General features: G+C 40.6%; 2 protein-coding genes and 2 pseudogenes across 2 annotated transcripts; all 4 read left to right on the top strand.

The window, feature by feature from the left end:
* The first annotated feature begins 491 nt into the window (after nucleotides 1-491).
* On the top strand, nucleotides 492-2912 carry pcdh2a1 (protocadherin 2 alpha 1). Its single transcript, XM_085364495.1, has one exon. It carries the CDS (start codon nucleotides 492-494, stop codon nucleotides 2910-2912), a length of 2421 nt encoding a protein of 806 aa, XP_085220621.1.
* A 637-nt stretch (nucleotides 2913-3549) lies between these two features.
* On the top strand, nucleotides 3550-5955 carry LOC146638770 (protocadherin alpha-C2 pseudogene; annotated as a pseudogene).
* Nucleotides 5956-7342: 1387 nt separating this feature from the next.
* Nucleotides 7343-9739, top strand: LOC146638771 (protocadherin alpha-C2 pseudogene; annotated as a pseudogene).
* A 394-nt stretch (nucleotides 9740-10133) lies between these two features.
* Nucleotides 10134-12662, top strand: LOC146638772 (protocadherin alpha-C2-like). Its single transcript, XM_085364531.1, has one exon. The coding sequence runs from the start codon at nucleotides 10263-10265 to the stop codon at nucleotides 12660-12662; it is 2400 nt and encodes a 799-aa protein (XP_085220657.1). The 5' UTR covers nucleotides 10134-10262.
* The last annotated feature ends 1358 nt before the right edge of the window (nucleotides 12663-14020 follow it).

A 14020-nucleotide genomic window follows, 5' to 3' on the forward strand; every position in this document is an offset into this window, starting at 1 on the left:
ATAAAGACCTCAGACAATATTTGAAATTAATCCTTTATTATTACAAAACAAACAACTGTCTTTTGAAGACATGCCCGATGAATGAGAGATGTTGTCAGGATAAAGCACACAGTGCTGCTCGTGCGCCTGTGTGTGTGTTTGGGGATGTCCTTCCATGCGTCAGTGCCTTGCGAAGCTGCAAAGCTGATTTCAGAGCTGAAGAATTCAATACACTATGTTTAGCGTGTATCGCACGGTGTCACTGTTGACCACTAGAGCACACTACCACACTACTCTTCTTCTCTGAAGTCATGACACACCCATTTGTAAAGGCAAAGGACTGGTTTCTTAAATGGGCGCTTATGATTATTTACACACAGAACCTTAATTCATTCTTGTCTATTGTTTTTCTGGATTTTTTTTTTTTGCAAAGATACTCTGTGAAATCTTAAGAATCACAGACATAAAACGGCTTTTAGGATCTGGCTTATTTTTTTCCTGCAAAGGAAAGGATGAGATTTTGCATTGCCGTCTTTGTCTTGTGTGCAACATGGCCAGCCGCTTTGTCGGTGACACGGTACTCCATACCCGAGGAGAAGGAAAGGGGATCTGTTGTGGCTAATCTGGCTGCAGATCTGGGACTTGAGCCAGGAGGTTTGGCGCAACGAGAGGTAAAACTTGATATTTTTTCCAACAAAAAATACCTAGATTTTAACAAAAAGACGGGCGAACTGTACATCGTAGAAAAAATGGACAGGGAATATCTTTGTCCGGCGAAACCCGCGTCCTGCTTTTTAAAGCTCGATGTGATCATAGAAAGCCCCTTACGTATCTTCAACATCGAGCTTGGAATAACGGACATAAACGATAACGCTCCACATTTCCGACGGGACAGAGTAGAGCTCGACGTTTCAGAATCTGCAACGCCGGGCGAGAGGTTCTCCCTGCCCAACGGCGTGGATCCAGATGTTGGTATAAATACAATTAAAACGTACAAACTCAGTGTTAGCGAACACTTCACAATCGAAATTCAGACAGGTAGCGACGGAACTCAGTATGTAGACTTGGTGTTGACCAAATCGTTGGATAGAGAACAGACTGCTGTTCATAATTTAATATTAACTGCAGTGGATGGCGGTGTCCCGGTGCGCTCTGGCACTGCTAATATTATTGTAAGAGTACAGGACACAAACGATAATCCCCCACGGTTTGATAAGCAGACTTATACAATTAACATGACGGAAAACACCCCAATAGGGACCTTAGTGATGAAGCTAAACGCCTCGGACCTTGACGAGGGTTTGAATTCAGAGATTGTGTACTCATTCACCCTTTACACGTCGGAGAAAACACAAGAGGTGTTTTCACTGAATCATAACACTGGAGAGATAACTGTGAAAGGAACTATAGACTATGAAGATATGAAATTCTATGAGATGCACATAGAGGCCAGAGACAAAGGCACGCATCCCTTGCTTGGTCAGTGCAAAGTGGTCGTTAATGTGAAGGACATGAATGATAATTATCCGGAAATCATCATACAGTCAGTTAAAAACTCAGTGGAGGAGAACGTAGCAGTAGGAAGTGTTATTGCACTTGTAGATATAAGTGATAGAGACACGGGGGATAACGGAAAAGTAAGCTTGACTATACATCGACCCATGCCCTTTACAATTAACACATCTTCAGATCGACCCATGCATTACAAGCTCATTGTGTCCGAGCCTTTAGATCGCGAAACAGTACCTGAATATGACATTACTCTAATTGTAACAGACGCAGGGATGCCACCTTTATCTGATAATGAAACAATAACTGTCCATCTGCTCGATGTTAATGACAACGCGCCACAGTTCCCCCAGTCATTTTATACTATACGTGTCATGGAGAATAACGCACCTGGGGCCTTGCTCAGCTCACTCACTGCCTTTGACCCCGACCTCCATGAAAACCAGTATCTAGTTTATTTCATAATAGAGAAGGAGATAGCTAACACATCCATGTCTATGCTGTTCTCCATCAATCCAGAGAACGGTAATCTTTACGCACTCAAAACCTTTGATTATGAGATTGAGAAGGAGTTTCTGTTCCACATCGAGGCCAGAGACTCTGGCTCTCCTCCTCTCAGCAGTAACGTGACCGTCCACATCATTATTGTGGACCAGAACGACAATGCTCCTGTTATTGTGTCTCCGTGGCGTGCACAAGGCTCTGTGGTGGAGGAAAAGATCCCCAGATCCACTGATAAAGGATCCCTGGTTGCCAAGGTGATAGCCTTAGACACTGACTCTGTGCACAACTCTCGGATCACCTACCAGTTTCTACAGGTGACTGACGCCACCTTGTTCAGTCTGGACCAATACAATGGAGAGATCCGGACTATGAGGATGTTCAGTTACAGAGATCCACGCCACCAGAGACTTGTTGTTGTAGCCAAGGACAATGGAGAGCCTGCTCTCTCTGCTACAGTCACCATCAAGCTGACCACAATGGAGACTGCTGTTAAAGCCTACTCTGACATGACTGAGGAGCCTCTGGAATATGACATCTTCTCAGACATCAACCTGTATTTGGTCATCGGTCTGGGCTCGGTGTCGTTTCTGCTGCTCATCACCATATTGGTCACCATCGTGATCAAGTGTCAGAAACCCAAGCCCAGCAAAGCAGCTCCTCCCTCCAGGAACAGTGTGATCAGTGAGAGGAACTCCACCATCGCAGACTCCACTCTGGTCTCCAACGATGCCTACTGGTACAGTCTGTTTCTAGCAGAGACCAGGAAAGGAAAGCTGGTGGTTAGACAGCCTCTGCCAAAGGGCTCCAGGTACATTGTGTCCAGCATACCAAGAGGGACAGGACTGACAGACACTAGTGACTCAGCAGCTTCTACTCTGCAGGTGAGAGTTCAGTGTCGATATTTGTATTTATGTTCATGAGTTTTTATATTCATTATTCATTCATCATATACAGTAGACTCCTTCCACAATGTAAAAGTTCAGGAGTGATTTACTGTTATTTAAGCTCATTAATAGTATTATAGTATTTCTAAATATATATCTATATATATAAATATATCTATCTATCTATATATACATATATCTATATATATAAATATATCTATCTATCTATCTATCTATCTATCTATATATATATATATATATATATATATATATATATATATATATATATATATATATATATATATATATATATATATATATATATATATATTGAAATTGAAATTTATTAAAGAATGTTCGGAGAAACATTCAAAATCTCTGATATAATATTATATATTACCGGTGTCGCTGTTCCGTTAGTAAAAGGTGGAACTACGAACGTAACCAGCATTCACTGTGGAAGTCGGGATACGACCAGAAAGCTCAGTGGTGCTGAAATTGCAATGCGAAAAGACGTGTGGCCATTTTACTACGGGAACAACGTAGCGGGAAAATTTTTGTGTGAAAATATTTGTGTTCAAATCCGTTACAGGAAATTTTTATATCATTGGAAAGTAAAGAATATCGTTTAAACTGCTGCAAGTCCGTGAACAACAAAGGGTTCCTCATAACAATGGAGTCAGAGAAATGGTACGTGCTGTTCATTGCTCTTCTGTTTTCGATTGTGTGTCAGATATCGGGTTCAGTAACTCATTATTCGATGCCCGAAGAAATCAAAGAAGGATCCGTCGTGGCTAATCTCGCCACCGATCTCAGTCTGGATATTAAATCACTGAATCAGAGGAAGATGCGTCTTGATATCATCGCGAACAAGAAATATCTGGATGTGAACAAAGAGACTGGTGAGCTGTATGTTGTTGAGAAGATTGACAGGGAAAATATTTGCACCACCAAGTCGTCAGCGTCTTGCTATCTTAGACTGGAGGTTATATTAGAAAACCCTTTACGAATATTTAATATAGAAGTAGAAATTCTTGATATGAACGACAACGCCCCACAATTTCGAAGAGACGCCATACATTTGGATATATCTGAAGCGACGCCAAGAGGAGAGAGATTTTCTCTGAGTAATGCAGTCGATCCTGATGTAGGGTCCAATTCAGTGAAAACCTATCATTTGAGTGAAAGTGAATATTTTAATATAGAAGTTCAGACCGGAAGAGATGGAACGAAATTTGCGGATTTGATCTTAAAACAGACATTAGATCGAGAGCAGCAGCCTGTTCATAATTTGATACTTACAGCTGTAGATGGAGGAACACCCGCTCGTTCTGGCACTGCCAGTGTTATTGTTCATGTTCTGGACACAAATGACAATCCACCTGCCTTTGAAAAAGAAAATCTTAGTGTTAAAATATTGGAAAACTCTCCAATTGGAAGTCTTGTTGTTGATCTTAATGCAACAGACTTAGATGAAGGATCAAATTCTGATATAACATATTCATACAGTTTATATACATCAGAAAAAACACAGGAGACATTTAATCTGAATCCTGCCACTGGTGAAATTACAGTTAAGGGAGTGCTGAACTATGAAGATTTCAGGATTTATGATATGGAAGTTATAGCTGCTGATAAAGGAGCCAGCAGTTTAACAGGACAATGCACCATAAAGATTCTAGTTGAAGACATGAATGATAATCATCCAGAAATATCAATTAAATCATTTCAGAGTCCAGTGACTGAAAACATCGAGTTAGACACAGTGATAGCTGTAGTTAGTGTCAGTGATAAAGATTCAGGTGATAATGGAATAGTTGATCTTCGTGTTCCAGATAATATGCCTTTCAAACTGAGGGAGTCCTCTGATAACTATTATGAATTAGTAGTGTCGGAGCCTTTAGACCGTGAGAAGGTGCCGGAATATGACATCACTTTCACTGTGACAGACAGAGGCTCTCCTCCTTTATCTGACAATGAAACTATGACTTTAGAGCTGCTCGATGTTAATGATAATGTCCCACAGTTCCCCCAGTCATTTTATACTATACGTGTCATGGAGAATAACGCACCTGGGGCCTTGCTCAGCTCACTCACTGCCTTTGACCCCGACCTCCATGAAAACCAGTATCTAGTTTATTTCATAATAGAGAAGGAGATAGCTAACACATCCATGTCTATGCTGTTCTCCATCAATCCAGAGAACGGTAAACTTTACGCACTCAAAACCTTTGATTATGAGATTGAGAAGGAGTTTCTGTTCCACATCGAGGCCAGAGACTCTGGCTCTCCTCCTCTCAGCAGTAACGTGACCGTCCACATCATTATTGTGGACCAGAACGACAATGCTCCGGTTATTGTGTCTCCGTGGCGTGCACACGGCTCTGTGGTGGAGGAAAAGATCCCCAGATCCACTGATAAAGGATCCCTGGTTGCCAAGGTGATAGCCTTAGACACAGACTCTGTGCACAACTCTCGGATCACCTACCAGTTTCTACAGGTGACTGATGCCACCTTGTTTAGTCTGGATCAATACAATGGAGAGATCCGGACTATGAGGATGTTCAGTTACAGAGATCCACGCCACCAGAGACTGGTTGTTGTTGCCAAGGACAACGGAGAGCCTGCTCTCTCTGCTACAGTCACCATCAAGCTGACCACAATGGAGACTGCTGTTAAAGCCTACTCTGACATGACTGAGGAGCCTCTGGAATATGACATCTTCTCAGACATCAACCTGTATTTGGTCATCGGTCTGGGCTCGGTGTCATTTCTGCTGCTCATCACCATATTGGTCACCATCGTGATCAAGTGTCAGAAACCCAAGCCCAGCAAAGCAGCTCCTCCCTCCAGGAACAGTGTGATCAGTGAGAGGAACTCCACCATCGCAGACTCCACTCTGGTCTCCAATGATGCCTACTGGTACAGTCTGTTTCTAGCAGAGACCAGGAAAGGAAAGCTGGTGGTTAGACAGCCTCTGCCAAAGGGCTCCAGGTACATTGTGTCCAGCATACCGAGAGGGACAGGGCTGACAGACACTAGTGACTCAGCAGCTTCTACTCTGCAGGTAGGAATTTGATATACAGACAAGATATTTTACCTACATAACTGGAACATTTAAATTAATTACGATTATTTTTTCTATTTTCCCCTTTACCTTAATCCACAAAAAAAATTCAGTGAATTATTCAAAAATCTCATAAATTATCATGAGGTACCACTATCAAATGCACTACTTAGTACATAACCAACATAGCAACAATCCATCATCATGATTTAGCAGCTTTTAATTGTGTTCAGGTCTTGACCTCAAAAGTCAAGGCTGCAGTTTAAAGAACAATCTAAAAACCTGTGTTTTAATAGCAGTATAAATAATGTATATTTAATAAATGAAATGCAGTATTTAGGATCCACAAAGCTTAACTTCTTCATGACTTATTCACGTTTATTGTTTTTTATATACTTTTTGCGTTAGTACTGTTAGCACAGTTTTTTTTTTCTTATTTAACAATCAGTTTTAGGTGCGCCGTTATCTTCATGTTGTTAGAGTAACTTAATCTCAACTAACTTCTCTGGCTGTGGCCATTCTTTACAGCCATTTCCTCCCTGTTCTTGTTTTTGTGTAAATAAAATTTAATATCATGTATTTTCAATATTTTTCCTGTGCATTCTGTATATGCAATATTGGCAACTCGTGCATTTATGATTAATACAATTGAGTACTTTATTATCTCTAATAATCTGTTTTTATCAGTGGTAAAGAGCGACTAGATCACTATGTCATCTAAAGTACCATGGTCATAAAGATATGGATAGAAAATCATTAGATCTATAATGAGACATTATGCAAAGTTAATGATAACTCGAAGTGCTACCATATTTGAAAATCGTCTGCAGCATTTTAGTGGTATCTCGTTTTATAATGCAGTAATCGTGAGGTCATTACGGTTCATTGCTTTGACTGGTGGATTGTGTCTGAAATTTGATTGTTTTTTCAGCAATAATCAATTTGAACTGATTACATTTAGTAAATGTCACCTTTTATGTTTTGGGACCACCATTAACGGTATCCAGGTCCGTGTGTAGTAAAAACAAAAATATATGCAAAAACCAACGAAAATCAAGAATAATTTGAAGACGTGTGGTGTTCATTGTGGCTCAAAGGCTCCGACAAAATCTCAGGGGTGGCGCTATTCTATCAGTAAATTGCAAAGCAAAGAACGTAAAAGCAGAAAAGCGTGATGGTCTTCGCACGTTTAGAAGCAAGAGGACAGCGTCGTAGTGCTGAAACTCCGCTGCGAAACGCGCTGGCCAAGATTTAAGTTTAAATGTGCTTTGGAATTCATACAATGTGTATTTGGCTCGAAAGAAACAGGGGAATTTTTTTTTAAATGAATATTGCTAGAAACAAACATTATATCGTTAGAAGTATGATGAACTCCCATACAAGACGGGTTTCCAGAACAATGGAGTCTTACGAGAGGTACGTGATCCTCGCTATAATTTTTTCTTTTGCCCGGTACACATCGGCCTCAGTGACTCATTATTCAATACCAGAAGAAATGAAAGAAGGATCCGTCGTGGCTAATCTCGCCACCGATCTGACCCTGGATCTTAAAACACTGAATCAGAGGAAGATGCGTCTTGATATCATCGGGAACAAGAAATATCTGGATGTGAACAAAGAGACTGGTGAGCTGTATGTTGTTGAAAAGATCGACAGGGAATACATTTGCAATACCAAGTCCTCTTGCTATCTAAAATTAGAGGTTATACTAGATAACCCAGTAAGAATATTTAATATAGAAGTAGAAATTCTTGATATAAACGACAACGCCCCACAATTTCGAAGAGACGCCATACATTTGGATATATCTGAAGCGACGGCAAGAGGAGAGAGATTTTCTCTGAGTAATGCAGTCGATCCTGATGTTGGATCCAATTCAGTGAAAACGTACCATTTGAGTGAAAGTGAATTTTTTAACATAGAAGTTCAGACCGGAAGAGATGGATCGAAGTTTGCGGATTTGATCTTGAAAAAGACTTTAGATCGGGAGCAGCAGCCTGTTCATAATTTGATACTCACAGCTGTAGATGGAGGAACACCTGCTCGCTCTGGCACTGCCAGTGTTATTGTACGAGTTTTAGATACAAATGATAACGCACCCACCTTTGATAAAGAAAATCTGAATGTAAAGGTAATGGAAAACTCTCCGATTGGAAGTCTTGTTGTTGATCTTAATGCAACAGATTTAGATGAAGGATCAAATTCTGATATAACATATTCATACAGTTTATATACATCAGAAAAAACACAGGAGACATTTAATCTGAATCCTGCCACTGGTGAAATTACAGTTAAGGGAGTGCTGAACTATGAAGATTTCAGGATTTATGATATGGAAGTTATAGCTGCTGATAAAGGAGCCACCAGTTTAACAGGACAATGCACCATAAAGATTCTAGTTGAAGACATGAATGATAATCACCCAGAAATATCAATTAAATCATTTCAGAGTCCAGTGACTGAAAACATCGAGTTGGACACAGTGATAGCTGTAGTTAGTGTCAGTGATAAAGATTCAGGTGATAATGGAATAGTTGATCTTCGTGTTCCAGATAATATGCCTTTCAAACTGAGGGAGTCCTCTGATAACTATTATGAATTAGTAGTGTCGGAGCCATTAGACCGTGAGAAGGTGCCAGAATATGACATCACTTTCACTGTGACAGACAGAGGCTCTCCTCCTTTATCTGACAATGAAACTATGACTTTAGAGCTGCTGGATGTTAATGACAATGTCCCACAGTTCCCCCAGTCATTTTATACTATACGTGTCATGGAGAATAACGCACCTGGGGCCTTGCTCAGCTCACTCACTGCCTTTGACCCCGACCTCCATGAAAACCAGTATCTAGTTTATTTCATAATAGAGAAGGAGATAGCCAACACATCCATGTCTATGCTGTTCTCCATCAATCCAGAGAATGGTAATCTTTACGCACTCAAAACCTTTGATTATGAGATTGAGAAGGAGTTTCTGTTCCACATCGAGGCCAGAGACTCTGGATCTCCTCCTCTCAGCAGTAACGTGACCGTCCACATCATTATTGTGGACCAGAACGACAATGCTCCTGTTATTGTGTCACCATGGCGTGCACACGGCTCTGTGGTGGAGGAAAAGATCCCCAGATCCACTGATAAAGGATCCCTGATTGCAAAGGTGATAGCCTTAGATACAGACTCTGTGCACAACTCTCGGATCACCTACCAGTTTCTACAGGTGACTGACGCCACCTTGTTCAGTCTGGACCAATACAATGGAGAGATCCGGACTATGAGGATGTTCAGTTACAGAGATCCACGCCACCAGAGACTTGTTGTTGTTGCCAAGGACAATGGAGAGCCTGCTCTCTCTGCTACAGTCACCATCAAGCTGACCACAATGGAGACTGCTGTTAAAGCCTACTCTGACATGACTGAGGAGCCTCTGGAATATGACATCTTCTCAGACATCAACCTGTATTTGGTCATCGGTCTGGGCTCGGTGTCGTTTCTGCTGCTCATCACCATATTGGTCACCATCGTGATCAAGTGTCAGAAACCCAAGCCCAGCAAAGCAGCTCCTCCCTCCAGGAACAGTGTGATCAGTGAGAGGAACTCCACCATCGCAGACTCCACTCTGGTCTCCAATGATGCCTACTGGTACAGTCTGTTTCTAGCAGAGACCAGGAAAGGAAAGTTGGTGGTTAGACAGCCTCTGCCAAAAGGCTCCAGGTACATTGTGTCCAGCATACCGAGAGGGACAGGGCTGACAGACACTAGTGACTCAGCAGCTTCTACTCTGCAGGTAAGAATATAATAAACAGATATATTTTTCTTCGTTTTCCCCCCAAATTATTAACATTGATGGTTTCTCATTCATTGTTTCTTTTATGTGTGGGGGCTAATTAACAAAAATAAGTGAGGTCATGAACAAACTTTTTCATTATCTTAAAAAGAACCTGGAGTCAATCAGTCACACCTGACAATACAAGAAATAAATTAAAATATTCATAACTTATCTTCATGCCAAGCATTTCAAAACATTATAAAATCCAAAAGGTGGCGCTGTTTGGTCAAGAACAGCTCAGACCATAACGTCATGACTGTGTGTCGTCGCCATTATTGGTTATAGTAAGAGAAGCGACAGTTTCCAGGTCCCGAAACACCCCCGTTCAACGCGTCTTGCTCATTTTACCCTGGGATATAGCTGGGAGTGAATCGGCTGCATATTTTTTAATCAAGGAGGGAAGAGAAATACTGAAAACTGCTATACACGTACAGTATATCGCTTGAAATGCAGTGAAACCTTAAATAACGGGAAAAACGGGTCCCACGCAACAATGAAGTCATTTAAGAGGTATGTTCTGCTCGCCGTTATTTTTAGTTCTGTTCATAGCGTACGGGCCTCAGTGACTCATTACTCCATACCCGAAGAAATGAAGGAAGGGTCAGTTGTTGCTAACCTTGCTACTGATCTCAGCCTAGACGTTAAATCACTCGGTAAGAGGAAGATGCGACTTGACCTTATCGCCAACAAAAAATATCTGGATGTGAACAAAGAGACTGGTGAGCTGTATGTTGTCGAGAAGATTGACAGGGAATATCTTTGTACACAAACGTTTACGGTGTGTTACTTAAAAATGGAAGTAATACTAGAAAATCCATTGAGAATATTTAATATTGAACTGGAAATTTTGGATATAAACGACAACGCCCCACAATTCCGAAGAGACGCCATACACTTGGATATATCTGAATCAACGCCTACAGGAGAAAGATTCTCTTTGAGCAATGCCGTTGATCCCGATGTGGGCAGCAATTTAGTGAAAACGTACCATTTAAGTGAAAGTCAACAATTTACAATTGAAGTTCAGACCGGAAGAGATGGATCGAAGTTTGCGGATTTGATCTTGAAACAAACATTAGATCGTGAGAAGCAGCCTGTTCATAACTTGATACTCACAGCTGTAGATGGAGGAAAACCTGCTCGTTCTGGCACTGCCAGTGTTATTGTTCATGTTTTAGACACAAATGACAATCCACCTATATTTGGTCAATCAGTCTATAATGTAAAAATAATGGAAAATTCTCCGATTGGAAGTCTTGTTATTGATCTTAATGCAACAGACTTAGATGAAGGATCAAATTCTGATATAACATATTCATACAGTTTATATACATCAGAAAAAACACAGGAGACATTTAATCTGAATCCTGCCACTGGTGAAATTACAGTTAAGGGAGTGCTGAACTATGAAGATTTCAGGATTTATGATATGGAAGTTATAGCTGCTGATAAAGGAGCCAGCAGTTTAACAGGACAATGCACCATAAAGATTCTAGTTGAAGACATGAATGATAATCACCCAGAAATATCAATTAAATCATTTCAGAGTCCAGTGACTGAAAACATCGAGTTAGACACAGTGATAGCTGTAGTTAGTGTCAGTGATAAAGATTCAGGTGATAATGGAATAGTTGATCTTCGTGTTCCAGATAATATGCCTTTCAAACTGAGGGAGTCCTCTGATAACTATTATGAATTAGTAGTGTCGGAGCCATTAGACCGTGAGAAGGTGTCAGAATATGACATCACTTTCACTGTGACAGACAGAGGCTCTCCTCCTTTATCTGACAATGAAACTATGACTTTAGAGTTGCTGGATGTTAATGATAATGTCCCACAGTTCCCCCAGTCATTTTATACTATACGTGTCATGGAGAATAACGCACCTGGGGCCTTGCTCAGCTCACTCACTGCCTTTGACCCCGACCTCCATGAAAACCAGTATCTAGTTTATTTCATAATAGAGAAGGAGATAGCTAACACCTCCATGTCCATGTTGTTCTCCATCAATCCAGAGAACGGTAATCTTTACGCACTCAAAACCTTTGATTATGAGATTGAGAAGGAATTTCTGTTCCACATCGAGGCCAGAGACTCTGGCTCTCCTCCTCTCAGCAGTAACGTGACCGTCCACATCATTATTGTGGACCAGAACGACAATGCTCCGGTTATTGTGTCTCCGTGGCGTGCACACGGCTCTGTGGTGGAGGAAAAGATCCCCAGATCCACTGATAAAGGATCCCTGGTTGCCAAGGTGATAGCCTTAGACACAGACTCTGTGCACAACTCTCGGATCACCTACCAGTTTCTACAGGTGACTGATGCCACCTTGTTTAGTCTGGATCAATACAATGGAGAGATCCGGACTATGAGGATGTTCAGTTACAGAGATCCACGCCACCAGAGACTGGTTGTTGTTGCCAAGGACAATGGAGAGCCTGCTCTCTCTGCTACAGTCACCATCAAGCTGACCACAATGGAGACTGCTGTTAAAGCCTACTCTGACATGACTGAGGAGCCTCTGGAATATGACATCTTCTCAGACATCAACCTGTATTTGGTCATCGGTCTGGGCTCGGTGTCATTTCTGCTGCTCATCACCATATTGGTCACCATCGTGATCAAGTGTCAGAAACCCAAGCCCAGCAAAGCAGCTCCTCCCTCCAGGAACAGTGTGATCAGTGAGAGGAACTCCACCATCGCAGACTCCACTCTGGTCTCCAATGATGCCTACTGGTACAGTCTGTTTCTAGCAGAGACCAGGAAAGGAAAGCTGGTGGTCAGACAGCCTCTGCCAAAGGGCTCCAGATACATTGTGTCCAGCATACCGAGAGGGACAGGACTGACAGACACTAGTGACTCAGCAGCTTCTACTCTGCAGGTAGGAATTTGATATACAGACAAGATATTTTACCTACATAACTGGAACATTTAAATTAATTACGATTATTTTTTCTATTTTCCCCTTTACCTTAATCCACAAAAAAAATTCAGTGAATTATTCAAAAATCTCATAAATTATCATGAGGTACCACTATCAAATGCACTACTTAGTACATAACCAACATAGCAATAATCCATCATCATGATTTAGCAGCTTTTAATTGTGTTCAGGTCTTGTCCTCAAAAGTCAAGGCTGTAGTTTAAAGAACAATCTAAAAACCTGTGTTTTAATAGCAGTATAAATAATGTATATTTAATAAATGAAATGCAGTATTTAGGATCCACAAAGCTTAACTTCTTCATGACTTATTCACGTTTATTGTTTTTTATATACTTTTTGCGTTAGTACTGTTAGCACAGTTTTTTTTTTCTTATTTAACAATCAGTTTTAGGTGCGCCGTTATCTTCATGTTGTTAGAGTAACTTAATCTCAACTAACTTCTCTGGCTGTGGCCATTCTTTACAGCCATTTCCTCCCTGTTCTTGTTTTTGTGGAAATAAAATGTAATATCATGTATTTTCAATATTTTTCCTGTGCATTCTGTATATGCAATATTGGCAACTCGTGCATTTATGATTAATACAATTGAGTACTTTATTATCTCTAATAATTTGTTTTTATCAGTGGTAAAGAGCGACTAGATTACTACGTCACCTAAAGTACCATGGTCATAAAGATATGGATAGAAAATCATTAGATCTATAATGAGACATTATGCAAAGTTAATGATAACTCGAAGTGCTACCATATTTGAAAATCGTCTGCAGCATTTTAGTGGTATCTCGTTTTATAATGCAGTAATCGTGAGGTCATTACGGTTCATTGCGTTGACTGGTGGATTGTGTCTGAAATTTGATTGTTTTTTCAGCAATAATCAATTTGAACTGATTACATTTAGTAAATGTCACCTTTTATGTTTTGGGACCACCATTAACGGTATCCAGGTCCGTGTGTAGTAAAAACAAAAATATATGCAAAAATCAACGAAAATCAAGAATAATTTGAAGACGTGTGGTGTTCATTGTGGCTCAAAGGCTCCGACAAAATCTCAGGGGTGGCGCTATTCTATCAGTAAATTGCAAAGCAAAGAACGTAAAAGCAGAAAAGCGTGATGGTCTTCGCACGTTTAGAAGCAAGAGGACAGCGTCGTAGTGCTGAAACTCCGCTGCGAAACGCGCTGGCCAAGATTTAAGTTTAAATGTGCTTTGGAATTCATACAATGTGTATTTGGCTCGAAAGAAACAGGGGAATTTTTTTTTAAATGAATATTGCTAAAAACAAACATTATATCGTTTGAAGTATGATGA

The sequence above is a fragment of the Diplotaxodon limnothrissa genome, linkage group LG2 (genome assembly GCF_057381915.1).
Source record: "Diplotaxodon limnothrissa isolate DT_005_m linkage group LG2, D_limnothrissa_male_GT1.1, whole genome shotgun sequence".
NCBI classification, from domain to species: Eukaryota; Metazoa; Chordata; class Actinopteri; order Cichliformes; family Cichlidae; genus Diplotaxodon; species Diplotaxodon limnothrissa.

Bases quoted from the DNA above. Each gene is read 5' to 3' on its own strand.
- pcdh2a1 (XM_085364495.1), top strand. From the start codon at position 492: ATGAGATTTTGCATTGCCGTCTTTGTCTTGTGTGCAACATGGCCAGCC.
- LOC146638772 (XM_085364531.1), top strand. From the start codon at position 10,263: ATGAAGTCATTTAAGAGGTATGTTCTGCTCGCCGTTATTTTTAGTTCT.